The sequence below is a fragment of the Neopsephotus bourkii genome, unplaced genomic scaffold (assembly GCF_033783945.1).
Source record: "Neopsephotus bourkii isolate Nb327-2 ecotype Australia unplaced genomic scaffold, CSIRO-AGI_Nbou_v1 NB_673, whole genome shotgun sequence".
Taxonomy (NCBI): domain Eukaryota; kingdom Metazoa; phylum Chordata; class Aves; order Psittaciformes; family Psittacidae; genus Neopsephotus; species Neopsephotus bourkii.
Genome location: NW_026901172.1, coordinates 2,682,890 through 2,694,880, shown reverse-complemented (window position 1 = coordinate 2,694,880; position 11,991 = coordinate 2,682,890). Strand labels below are relative to the sequence as shown.

The 11,991-nt window shown below is 50.1% G+C and overlaps 1 protein-coding gene and 1 long non-coding RNA gene across 3 annotated transcripts in view; both read right to left on the bottom strand.

Moving 5' to 3' along the window:
* Positions 1-1,412: 1,412 nt before the first annotated feature.
* LOC133212265 (uncharacterized) lies at positions 1,413-10,576 on the bottom strand. Its single transcript, XR_009725438.1, has 2 exons — positions 10,391-10,576; positions 1,413-2,814 (listed from the first exon to the last, which is right to left on the bottom strand). It is a non-coding gene; the product is annotated as an uncharacterized LOC133212265 (long non-coding RNA).
* Positions 10,577-11,534: 958 nt separating this feature from the next.
* The window catches only part of PGM1 (phosphoglucomutase 1), a 28,700-nt gene continuing 28,243 nt past the window's right edge, over positions 11,535-11,991 (bottom strand). For both annotated transcript variants that reach the window (XM_061353464.1, XM_061353463.1), the window contains exon 11: positions 11,535-11,790. In XM_061353464.1, the coding sequence (XP_061209448.1) occupies positions 11,701-11,790 (90 nt within the window). In that variant the 3' untranslated portion in view covers positions 11,535-11,700. The remainder of the gene's footprint in view (positions 11,791-11,991) is intronic.

Sequence of the window (11,991 nt, the reverse complement as noted above, 5' to 3'; positions counted from 1 at the left end):
ATGGAAGAGAGCACTGTCAGGGGTCAGAGGACAGGTTGTAGCCCTGGGGTATGACAGGGCGAGTGTCAGGAGGTGCAGTACAATCTTGTTCAGATAATCTAGTTCAGTCTGTGATCTGGGAGTACTTTGGAAATTGGCAGGAGACTATGGAAAAGATAAAAGGAAAAGCCTTGAAATAGACCACAATTCTTTCCCTTTCATATGTGTATTACACTGGAATTTTACATATGTAGCAGAAAGACTCTGTTCTTTATATCCTGAAATTACATACCTCCATAATATGTGATGTTGCCCTTCTGGAAGAGTGAGGGTGATAGAATGGGACACAAACACCAACAAGTACTTAATAACATATGCAAATATTGGCACACTTATTATGCATGATTTTAGTTGTTATTACTTTTTTTCTTTCATAACTGTGCGTTGGCACCTCAGCATTTCATTATATTTCATATTCCTTGAGCAGGGCACTTTCCAAGTGTTAATTTAACAACCAGGCGTGGTGGAGAGTAGGATGGTCAATGGGAGAAGCGTGTAACAGCGATGCTTCCATACAGTCACACAGGCTCTACGTGTGACTATATTCACATTTCAGATGCTGAGCTTTGCAGTTACCCTTTGGGAGGAAAGAGCTGCCACTGTTTCATCTCTAACTTTCTCATTAGCCCCAAGAGTGAGTCTTAAAAGGAAGGCAATGGATATCCAGCTCAGTTCAGGCATGAGCAGGCTGTCCTTTTGCAAGATGTCTCAGGTGATTTCAGGTGAAACTCCTCCTTAACATCAAAGAGGCCACAATTCCTCTTGCAAAGTGGGTTTGCTTTTTCTAAACGGAATCAATGAACCCAATCCTCAGCAAAACTGATTCAGGGAGAAGGTTGTTAAGGCCATCATTTGGAAAACCGAACTGCGTTAATCCATGGCTCCACACCATTTGCAGGTAGCCCCATCCCTATATGTAGTAAGTAGCCCTGCTGGGAAGCACCATGATTGTCATCAGCACGAACAAGGGAGATTTCACCACCGCCCTAAACATATCATCTTTGTTGCCAGGCATGTGAAGCTGTAAACTTCTGCAGTCATTAGGGGAAGAAGGATGTCACAGTTTTTGCAGGAGAAAAATAGATGCCAGAGTCCTCGCTTTGACAGGTTAATAAGAAGGCCCCTAAGTTTGCCTTTACAATTTATTTACTTGTAAGGCTACACAGGGATTTCGTTAGGGATTTGGCATCTTAAACAGGCTTTTATTCCAACAACATTTCAATTCACCTTTAAGGCTTTCAATTAGAGACAAAGTGAACTAGAGATCCATCGGTGGAATTTGCGTGGAAGTTAGCAGGGGGTTGGCAAAGCCGTGATAGCAGGGTTTAGGTATCAGGTTTATAGACTTGTATTGAACTATCTAACATCTCGTATTTTCCACGTAAAACTTTTATTGATATCAGCGTGAGTTTAGCACACCACTAAAATGGAGACTGTGCCCCTAGGACACAGAATGTTGTAAGGTACCCCTTTTAGTGAGAACAATTTGGCCCCACTAAATCTTGATGGTGAATGTTTGCTTTAGTTCCCCCATAAACTTCGTCTGCTGGATTTATATATTTTGGCTCCTTTTATTTTGACTCTAGTGGCTACGTTTGCAATGGGCTTAAGTGAATGCAATTCCACTCACACCAGCAGCAAATCTGCAGCACAGTGGGTATTTCTGGTTATATAAATACAGGGCCTCATCTGGCAAGATGCTGAGGGGACTAACGTGGCCGGGTGAGATCCGAGAGCGCTCAGCACCTCGAGGGAGAAATTCCAGACCTTGCAGCAACTGCACCTCCCTCCACACAGCCTGTCTGCGGTCATTTCTATAGCCCTTTGTCCCAGTCAGAGCTCACAATACGTTTGCTTATCATCTTTTCCATCACAAGCACCAAAGCGAAAGTATTCCTTTTCCTGGCTCTTACAATTCTTACCTCTATCTGCAAGAGAATTATGTAAATGAAGAGGATGATGAAGAGGTTTTTCCCCTCGGTAGCTCTGTGAAATTCAGCTTTCACTCGCGTTGGGGTGGGGGTTTTCAATAAAGCAGTATTTCAGGAGTGGCTTCAGTGGGATTTCTTAATTCTTCTGCTCTATTTAGAAATGGGTTTTTAAAAACTCATTTCAACTGCAGTGAAAAAGCCTCTGATCTGATAAAGGAGATGAAGTCACTGCACAGGCTTATTATTTGATTTCCATCAGGTTTGAAAGTTTTCTTCCCTGCAGTGCTTTGGAGCCCAGGAGTATTCATCTGGTTTGCAAAAGGAAAGTTCTGCGGAGCAACATTTGGTCACTGCTGTCTGAATTTCATTATTCTCTTCCCCAGACTAGCAGAGGGGAAAAGTGCAAGTTAGCTGGGTCACAGCCTGAAATGTGAGAGCAGGCAACTTGTGCTGAAGTTTATGGGAATGAAAGGAAATTTAATACTGTTAAAAGAGAGATTTCAAGTTGCATCATATGAAAACAATTGGAGACGTTTAATCCTGAGGTCTTGGGTTATTTGGTAACTTACATGACCATTTGTCAGCCTGCACGAGATGAACTTGGCTTTGCCTCTGTGAAAAGCTGGCCTCTGTTTTGGAGTGGTACCCCAATGCCAAAGGAACAAATACAAGTTATCTTGGTTTTCTAGCCCACTGCTAGTTCTATTCTTTATCCTTTCAGCTCATGACATGTCTGCTTGTCTCTTCTGGGTTGCCAGTGCGGATCTCCCACCGATCTCGCCAACACGTGCTGACAAGCCTTTCATCTCAAAGGGACTACAGAGCCTGACAGCTTCCCAGACTCCTGAAATGCTGAATACATATCCATAATTTAACCTCTGCCTCCCAGCCTGCTTCAGGCCTCATACATGGCATTGTCTGTGGAATGAAAGTGATGGGATCCTGGGATGTAAGTGAATACTTCTGGTGTATTTTTAACCTAAAAGATGTTGATTAAACATTCTTTATATTAGTTTCTACGGAGTACATGAAACTGAACATCTACAGAGCTTTAAAGGTCTATAAATTAGAGATGTTTTCCAGAGTGTTCCAATGCAAAATCCATCAACTAACCCTTAGCAAAATCATTTACTGTTAAGAAAATCCTCCTAAAAAGTAGCCTATGCCTCCTGTGTCATCTCCTACTCCTACCACTGACAAATCCTCTCTGGTTTTGGCATCTGCATCAGCATCTTCAGTGTTTGGCCATCACTGAGCTTCTGCTCACGCTCAGGGGGTGCAGCCTAGCACACGGGGGGTGGTTCTGGGCTCAAGCACACACTGAAGCCAGGTCACGGGGAGCTTCTCCTCACCCAGCACCCCAAGTCCTTCTCCTCAGGCTGCTCTTCTCCACCCAGCCTCTGTCTGTGCTTTCCAAGCAGCATTCTTTGCCATGGACAATTGCTGCAGTGCTATGAAGTGAGGCAGTGCTGTGTGCTGTTGCTACTACAAAACCTGCAGTTGCTATGGAAGATGTTCTTTGCTTTAACGCAGCTGTACACATTACAAAACCCTCTGTGCAGGACAGACCTGCACAGCTTAGGCTACATGTCCCAAACTCCCAGGCTCCCAGCCCAGCTCAGCCAGCCCAGAGCTGCCAGGGGGAGCCAGGAGAGCCAGTGTCTCCCTCTTCTCCCATGAGGGCTTTCCAGGGATGAGACAAGCACTGCAGTGTCTGCTGTTTCTGACTCACCTGATCATACAGGAAATCCTCAGACATCCGCACCGGAGCTCCACAAAGGGACCTTTAGTCAATGCTGAAAGCGTGAACCAGAGGAGGGGTTGCAGATGTTGATGTTAAACATAATATTGATCTTGAAGTCATTGAGGGGTATCAATGCCATTACACCAAGGGGAATGGCTTTAACCTGCCCGAGGGGAGACTGAGCTGAGCTCTTAGGCAGAAGCTCTTCCCTGTGAGGGTGCTGAGGCGCTGGCACAGGGTGCCCAGAGAAGCTGTGGCTGCCCCATCCCTGGCAGTGCTCAAGGCCAGGTTGGACACAGGGGCTTGGAGCAAGCTGCTCCAGTGGAAGGGGTCCCTGCCCGTGGCAGGGGTTGGAGCTGGAGGAGCTTTAAGGTCCCTTCCAACGCAAACCAGGCTGGGATTCTAAGGGCTGAGCTCCCAGAGCCACCATTCCTCAGCAGCAGTCTCACCAGGGCTTTTCTCTCTGCCCTACTGTAGTGAAGCACCATTGCACACAGTGTTTGACACATTGCACACAGTGTTTAACACATTGCACACAGTGTTTAACATCTTTGCTAACTCACATCCATATCCAATTTGAAATATGTTCACAGATTTCCAGGTGTCATCGAGAAGAGACACAGAAAGGGGGGTGACCACTTGGGACAGTGTCAGCAGTGATGTGCTGGTGGGTATGTTACGCCTGTGCTGCCCATTGAGAAGTTAAACTCAGGAAAGTGTCCTTTGGTTGCAGGAAATCCAAGGGAATCTCTGCTAAGAGGGGTTTAATTGGAACACTGCAAACCAGGATGTGTTAGGAATGTCTACCAGAATGGGTTTCATTTTTAATAAGCTGGGTTAAAGAACACAGGCTGGACCCGCCACCCTTCATTAGGGAATGTGCCCCTCAGCCATCTGAACCCACTGACTCCCCTGCTTCCCACACAACTTAACCTTTCAGCTTCCACAAACACAGTTTTATCAGGACACCCAAAGCTAAACTCCAGCGGGCGTGGGGCTCACTCGGACCTCCTGAAATTGGCTGGAGCTCAGGTATTCCTCAGATAAGCAGGCAGGACCTAACGGGGCCAAATCCATTTTGGCATCCTAATAAACTCCTGTTCAGCTGTTTCAAATAACACTTATGTACCAATTCACTTCTTCAGCCTTAGCTGCATAGAACTGATGCTTTCCTTTTGCTTTGTGAAAGGCTGTGCTTCATTCACCCTGAAAGATGCAGGCATCTGGAACTACACAGGACCATCATTTAAATACATATATGTATATATGCATTTTCCCTCTGTCACCCAAGTGGTCAGACTCTCAAGCAATTTGAATTTCTTATGAAGGGAGAAACAACTTGAAGCTGTCACTGACCCAAATTAAACCCTGGCATTGCTTAAAAATCACATTCTTTACTTTTATGCCATGGATTGGAAGAGCTGAGCATCTGCTGACTGCCCTCATAAAACCTCTGCTTTGAGGCTGACTGTAATTACAGAGTACTTTCACGCTTCTATCTCCAGGCAGCACTGGGACAGGATAGATTTATAGCCTCTGACTCCTGTTTCATCCAGTTTTGCACAGTCAGAAGGGAAGATACAGAAAACTTTCTCTCTTCTTCCCCTCTTTCTGGATGAGTGTGTAACACTGGGCCAGGGCAATCCCAAGCACAAATACAGGCTGGGTGGAGACTGGATGGAACAGCCCTGAGAAGGACTTCAGTGTGTGCTTGAGCCCAGAACCCCCCTGTGTGCTGGGCTGCACCCCCAAAGCGTGAGCAGCAGCTCAGGGAGGGGATCCTGCCCCTCTGCTGTGCTCTGGGGAGACCCCCCCTGCAGCCCTGATCCAGCTCTGGGGCAGCAGCACAAGAGGGACGTGGAGCTGTTGGAGCGAGTGCAGAGGAGGCCATGGAGATGCTGCGAGGGCTGGAGCAGCTCTGCTCTGGAGCCAGGCTGAGAGAGCTGGGCTGGGGCAGCCTGGAGAAGAGAAGGCTCCTGAAGGGGAGACCTGAGAGCAGCTCCAGTGCCTAAAGGGGCTGCAGGAAAGCTGGAGAGGGGCTGGGGACAAGGGCCTGTAGGGACAGGCCAAGGGGAATGGCTTGAACCTGCCTGAGGGGAGACTGAGCTGAGCTCTTAGGCAGAAGCTCTTCCCTGTGAGGGTGCTGAGGCGCTGGCACAGGGTGCCCAGAGAAGCTGTGGCTGCCCCATCCCTGGCAGTGTTCAAGGCCAGGTTGGACACAGGGGCTTGGAGCAAGCTGCTCCAGTGGAAGGGGTCCCTGCCTGTGGCAGGGGTTGGAGCTGGGTGAGCTTTAAGGTCCCTTCCAACACAAACCAGTCTGGGATTCTGTGATCCTTGCAGGCAAGTAACCCCACAGGAGAAGATAAAGCCCCATGTGTGCTCCCCAGCATCAGTGGTGATCCTCCAGCCAGGGCAGGTCTTCCACTTAAGCTGCCTTGATGCCAGTGCCTGGGTTATGGATGGACCTTTCTCCAAACAAGTCATTCACCAGCACTGTTTGGAGATCAAAGCTGGTTTTCATTCCAACAGGGGCTGTCTCCAGTGCTTTAGCATTTATCAGGTTCATTCTACATAATTGGATCCTGCCCTATCTCTTCTGGCTCCATCCGGCAGCCCAAGCCTTGCTGCTGCAGCAACAACTGCCCGTGTCATCCTTCATGGAAGCGCTGGAGCCGATCATCCCCAACGGCCTCCCAGCCTCACCATGGGTGGTTAATGGCATTGCAAAGGGACACACATGACTGGTAATGTAGTGCCAGAAACAACACAAGCACTCTGCTTGCGAACTTCCTAAACTCCTCCACTTCCCTCCAGCTCCCCCCGTCTCCCAGGAGCGCTGGATAAACACAGTCAAATGATTCAGAGCTCCGCACAGGCGCTCCCTGGGACACTGGCACTTGCTTTGCTCATTATTCCCTGTACCTCTTCTCTGGGGTTTTTACCTTGTTTTCTGCTCTGGATGGGAGGAGGCTCACTGGGACCCGAGGCAGAGGGATGACCCCACAGCAGGGAGCTGTACAGCACAGTGGGAGCCTCAGCACAGCTTAAAGTCACCCTGTGGCACCCAAGGGAGCAGTGCGAAAGGGTTTTGACAGTGCTTCCAGAATGGCTTTTATACTGGAGGCAAAGGAGCTGAATTGAAGTTGGTGCAGTCTTTCTGAGCAGTACCATGATTAGATGCCATCAGATGGATGGGGCTTGGAGCAAGCTGCTGTAGTGAAAGGTGTCCCTGTCCATGGCAGGGGGTTGGAAGTGGATGAGCTTTAAGGTCTCTTCAACACCAACCAGACTGGGATTCTATGATTTTCCTGAACTGTTTTAACCAGGCTCCAAGTGACCTCTGGGTTACCAGGCTGGGTTTCAGCTTTGGCCTTGGGAGGCTATGCCTGGGGAGCAGCTGGGGGGCCTGGGCACTCACTAAGGACTTCAGAGATGCAGTAGTTTTGACCTGTGAATGAACACCTGGAGTATGGATGAAATCACAAGTGAGGTGTAACAAGACTATGGGTCCATCAGAGACACTTCACCAGTGCTGTCCTCTGGAGAGAACCAGTCCACAGGTGAAACATGAGCAGGTCCTACACAACAAGAGGAGTTTGGAGCTTTTCTGCCCATAGCACAAAGGTGCAGCCTCTGGTGCCTGTGCTCACTGATACCAGCCACTCAAACCATCACCCCACTGCTGCCTGTCAGCCTGGCAATGGCACCTCTGCAAGACCCACCAGACTGGGACCAGAACCCACTGAGGGCAGGTTGGTGGCTGATTCCCACCCTGTGTATGGCCATGGTTCCTTTTGTCAGTGAGCTCTTGTGATGAGTTTTCATCATTGCACAGCACAAATGGAGCGCAGAAAGGAGATCCTGCATTATGTAAACAGGGGGTAAAGATTAGAACACGTATGAGGAGCGAGACATCTGGACCTGATTGGACTCCTCCGGGGCAGGAGTCTAAAGCCTGAGCCTGAAGAGGAGGAAAGAGCAGGAGTAATTTCCCATGGGAATACCCATCAGTGAGAGGGGCTGAGGCTCTGCATCCTCGGCAAACACAGCCCATGAATGGTGCTTCCCTGGTGCTGTGCAGTCACTGGCTTGGAGGGAAGCTGCTGTAGCACAGCCCAGAGTAAAAGTGAATTTCTTGAGAAAATCATGACTAACTGAACCTCTGAACACAGAATGGAATTCTCCAGTATTCATAGTGGGACCAGTTATCCCATTCCACCAGCCAGGTTTCCTTCACTTGCTGTGTATTCAGAGACCTGCCAGCATTCAGCAGCTGCTGGGAGCTGTAGGTGCAGTGGAAAGGACAAAGACTGCAGCTGAGAGCACAGGAAGCTTTGCATCATGTGCTGAGGAGGATGCCCCCCCCCCCGCTGTGTGCTGGGCTGCACCCCGAGAGCGTGAGCAGCAGCTCAGGGAGGGGATCCTGCCCCTCTGCTGTGCTCTGGGGAGACCCCCCTGCAGCCCTGATCCAGCTCTGGGGCAGCAGCACAAGAGGGACGTGGAGCTGTTGGAGCGAGTGCAGAGGAGGCCATGGAGATGCTGCGAGGGCTGGAGCAGCTCTGCTCTGGAGCCAGGCTGAGAGAGCTGGGCTGGGGCAGCCTGGAGAAGAGAAGGCTCCTGAAGGGGAGACCTGAGAGCAGCTCCAGTGCCTAAAGGGGCTGCAGGAAAGCTGGAGAGGGGCTTGGGACAAGGGCCTGTAGGAGCTGAACACATCCCTGGCAGTGTTCAAGGCCAGGTTGGACACAGGGGCTTGGAGCAAGCTGCTCCAGTGGAAGGGGTCCTTGCCCATGGCAGGGTTTGGAGCTGGGTGCGCTTTAAGGTCCCTCCCAGCACAAAACAGGCTGGGATTCTATGAAGTCAGAGTCCCAGCTGAGGAGAGCTGTGCACTGCCAGGGAGCTGTTTGCACCATTATGGGAAGGGAGCAGCTTTTAACACACAGTTTGAAAATCACTCACAATTCCATTAGAGGGAACTCAGGACTGACCTGCTTTAAAAAGAGGCCAAGCATAAACTGTGGGGTCACTTGTTCACACAGTGCTTAAAAGGCAAATTAGAGCAGCCAAATTGGTTTCCCCCACTCATCCCAGCTCCCTGGTTTAGTGCTTTGCAGCCAGCTGTGAGGAAACCCTCCATCATCCCACCCCAGCAAGGGAAGTGTCGGGTTCATGGGCTTGAATCAGACCAAACCTCTACGGTGCAAATGAAATTTCATCCCTTATTTGATCCTCACCAATTTACATTGTTCTCAAGTTTGTTATTTATCAGGAGAGCCAATGCTTCCGTGCCATATGTGTCCCTCCAGAAGCTGTCAAGTAGATTTAGGCTTGGTCTTCAAATGCTCAGAAGAAAGGAGACTCCCCGGCTTAATTTGGGAGCTTCCTTGCTGACTGCATCTGCCCTTTCCTGCCCATGCAGCTCATGCTTCCAGAGGGATTCATTTGGCAGAAGTCACTGGAGCATCTATGCTAACGCTGCCTGACATGCAGTGTGGAAACGGAGTCATGGCTGCAGCCCCAACTACGCCAAACAGTTTCTCCATTATAACAATTACAAACCTCCTCTGCAGCTTAAAAAGGGAAGAGTGAGCCGGGAAGCAGCAGCAAAGAGGAATTCTAATCATAGCCCAGCACCCAGTACTCTCAGGGAACAAGGGCTTCGATTAGAGACTGAAAACTGAAGTCACCAGTAACAATGCAAGCAGGGAACCACAGGATCCCAGCATGGTTTGGGTTGGAAGGAACCTTAAAGCTCATCCAGCTCCAACCCCTGCCACGGGCAGGGACCCCTTCCACTGGAGCAGCTTGCTCCAAGCCCCTGTGTCCAAGCTGGCCTTGAGCACTGCCAGGGATGGGGCAGCCACAGCTCCTCAGAGAGGCTTCACAGCAGTGATTTGCTTGAAAATGGGGGTTTAACCCTTTGTCCCCTTGGTGCTTGCTGGGCCTTTGGATTTCTTCTGCTGTGTGTAATTCAGTGGTGTGGCATGGCTCACCGGGGCAAGGCTTTGTGCTCCATGGGAGCAGCTCTTGGCACCTGCGCTGCCTCCAGGGCTTTTCCTTTCACTGGGCAGATTGTGAGCAGGAGGAATGGGCAGTGCGTGGCAGGAAGGAGCTGCAGGAGCCCAGCGCTGGCACACAGCGGTTTGGTGATGGCCCTTGGCACTGTCAGCACAGACCAACCCTCGGCATCTGGCTTTGTGAGGCACTCACGGTCACATGCTGGGGTGGAAGCTGGTCTGTCTCCACATGCACGGGTTGTTTGGGTTTGGTTTTCCCTTTCTCCTCCGAGTGGGAGGAACCCACACTCCACCCCTGCGATGTTTCACTGTCAAGAGGAATCCCTGTTGCCATAGTCTGTGGCCAGACTCCAAGCACAAGCATTGCTTCCTCTGACAACTGACCCAGCGTTCATCCAGATAAACTCCTGGTGTTCTCCTGCGTTGTTGGCCTGAATCCAGCCAGCACAAAGGCAATGGCTGGTCCAACACCAGAGCACGGAGGGGACAGGGCTGCAGTGGAAAGGGCACGGTGGTGGCTTTCCCCACCCATCTGGGTGACAAAGCCATACCAAAAGAGGGAAGTCACCTACACTCATTCCCACTAACACTTTACTAACGTATTTTCAGCTGTAACAGCCTTGAGATGCAGGGAGTAAACCAAAGGGGTCTTGTGGATTTACCTGGGGTTGTTTTCCAAGCCCCCCTGTTGCTGGAAGGTGTCACCTCCAGGGATGAAGGGAACTGTGTCAGCAGGTCTGGTCCTCTGCAGGGCAAAGTCAGCCAGCTGGGCCGGGAGCAGGAACACAGCTCAGCTCCAAGGGATGGCTTCCTGGAAAAGAGCTGGAAGGTGCAGCTGCAAGGTGTTAACATTGTTAACATGAACAACTGTATCCAAAGTGACCCTTCTCTGTGCCTTTGGAAAACATTGTGAGCATTAATGCCAGCAAATCTGATTATTCCAAGGAGAGGCTGAGAGAGCTGGGCTGGGTCAGCCTCGAGAAGAGAAGGCTCCTGAAGGGGAGACCTGAGAGCAGCTCCAGTGCCTAAAGGGGCTGCAGGGAACCTGGAGAGGGGCTTTGGAGAAGGGCCTGTAGGGACAGGCCAAGGGGAATGGCTTGAACCTGCCAGAGGGGAGACTGAGATGAGGCCAGGTTGGACACAGGGGCTTGGAGAACCTGCTCTAGTGGAAGGTGTCCCTGCCCATGGCAGGGGTTGGAGCTGGGTGAACTTTAAGGTCCTTTCCAACACAAACCAGGCTGGGATTCTGTGATCTTGACCTCCACATTCAACCAAACAAGCTCATCAAAACAATCTGTTGTTCTTCCAAAAGGAGCCTTTCAAGATGTAAGGGAGGAAAAACACCTAATAGAGCACTGCACAGTAATTGTGGCCTATGTCCCTTTAATATCCTACAATGCTTGTTATTGCTTATTCCTGTGTGGAGGGTTCGTTGTGGGTTTTTCTTACAGAGCAAGCAAATGGATATCAATTTATATCACTGGTTTTGAAAGGGAAAAATCCACTTGAGTGAAAAATACTCAGCCCTAATACACAGCCTTCACTGGCTCAGAGACACCACAGTTAAAAGACTGTATTAACAGGGGTAAAGTGTTTGTGCTTCTTTTCCAGGGAAGTTTCCAAGGCAGAAAAAAGCCTCTGTATTAGTGAGGAACTCCGTGTCTTTGTGATTTCTAGAGCCTTTTGTTGAAGCAGAAGAAAGGGAAGTACATCTGCTAAAGGAAGAGGCTGGGCTAAGGAGCACCACACAAGCTGCCAGCGGTGCTGTGCGGCGCAGAACAGCAGCACAGCCACGGGCACACCAAGTGTTGGCAGGGGCAGGGCTTTATTGGCTATTCTCAGCAGTTCAATAGTGTTCTTACATACAGAGATAAGACTAATATTCCTCTTTTAGTGACAGATGTGACAATAGAAGGGGGACAGGCTGACTTCCTTCACTCGTGAGCATCCAGCGTGGTGTCTGACCAAGCCTTTAGGTGATGACGGTTGGACCGGTGCGGCCAGTTCTTTCATGGAGCTGGGAGAGTTTCAGTGCAATAGAAATGAGAGGTGCCAACATGACCTGCAGAAAGGGAAGAGGTGGCTCAGAACCACGGAGCAGAGTGCACATCATGTCCCCTGTTCCCTCAAGGGCATCTGGTGTCAGCCAGGGACACCCAAAGCCCAGCACTGATGGTCAAAGGACTGCTTCAGGTTCACAAGGGGAGCTGTGGGGCCACCACGGTGAGGGATGTGGTGTTACCACCACATGCAGGTTCAGACA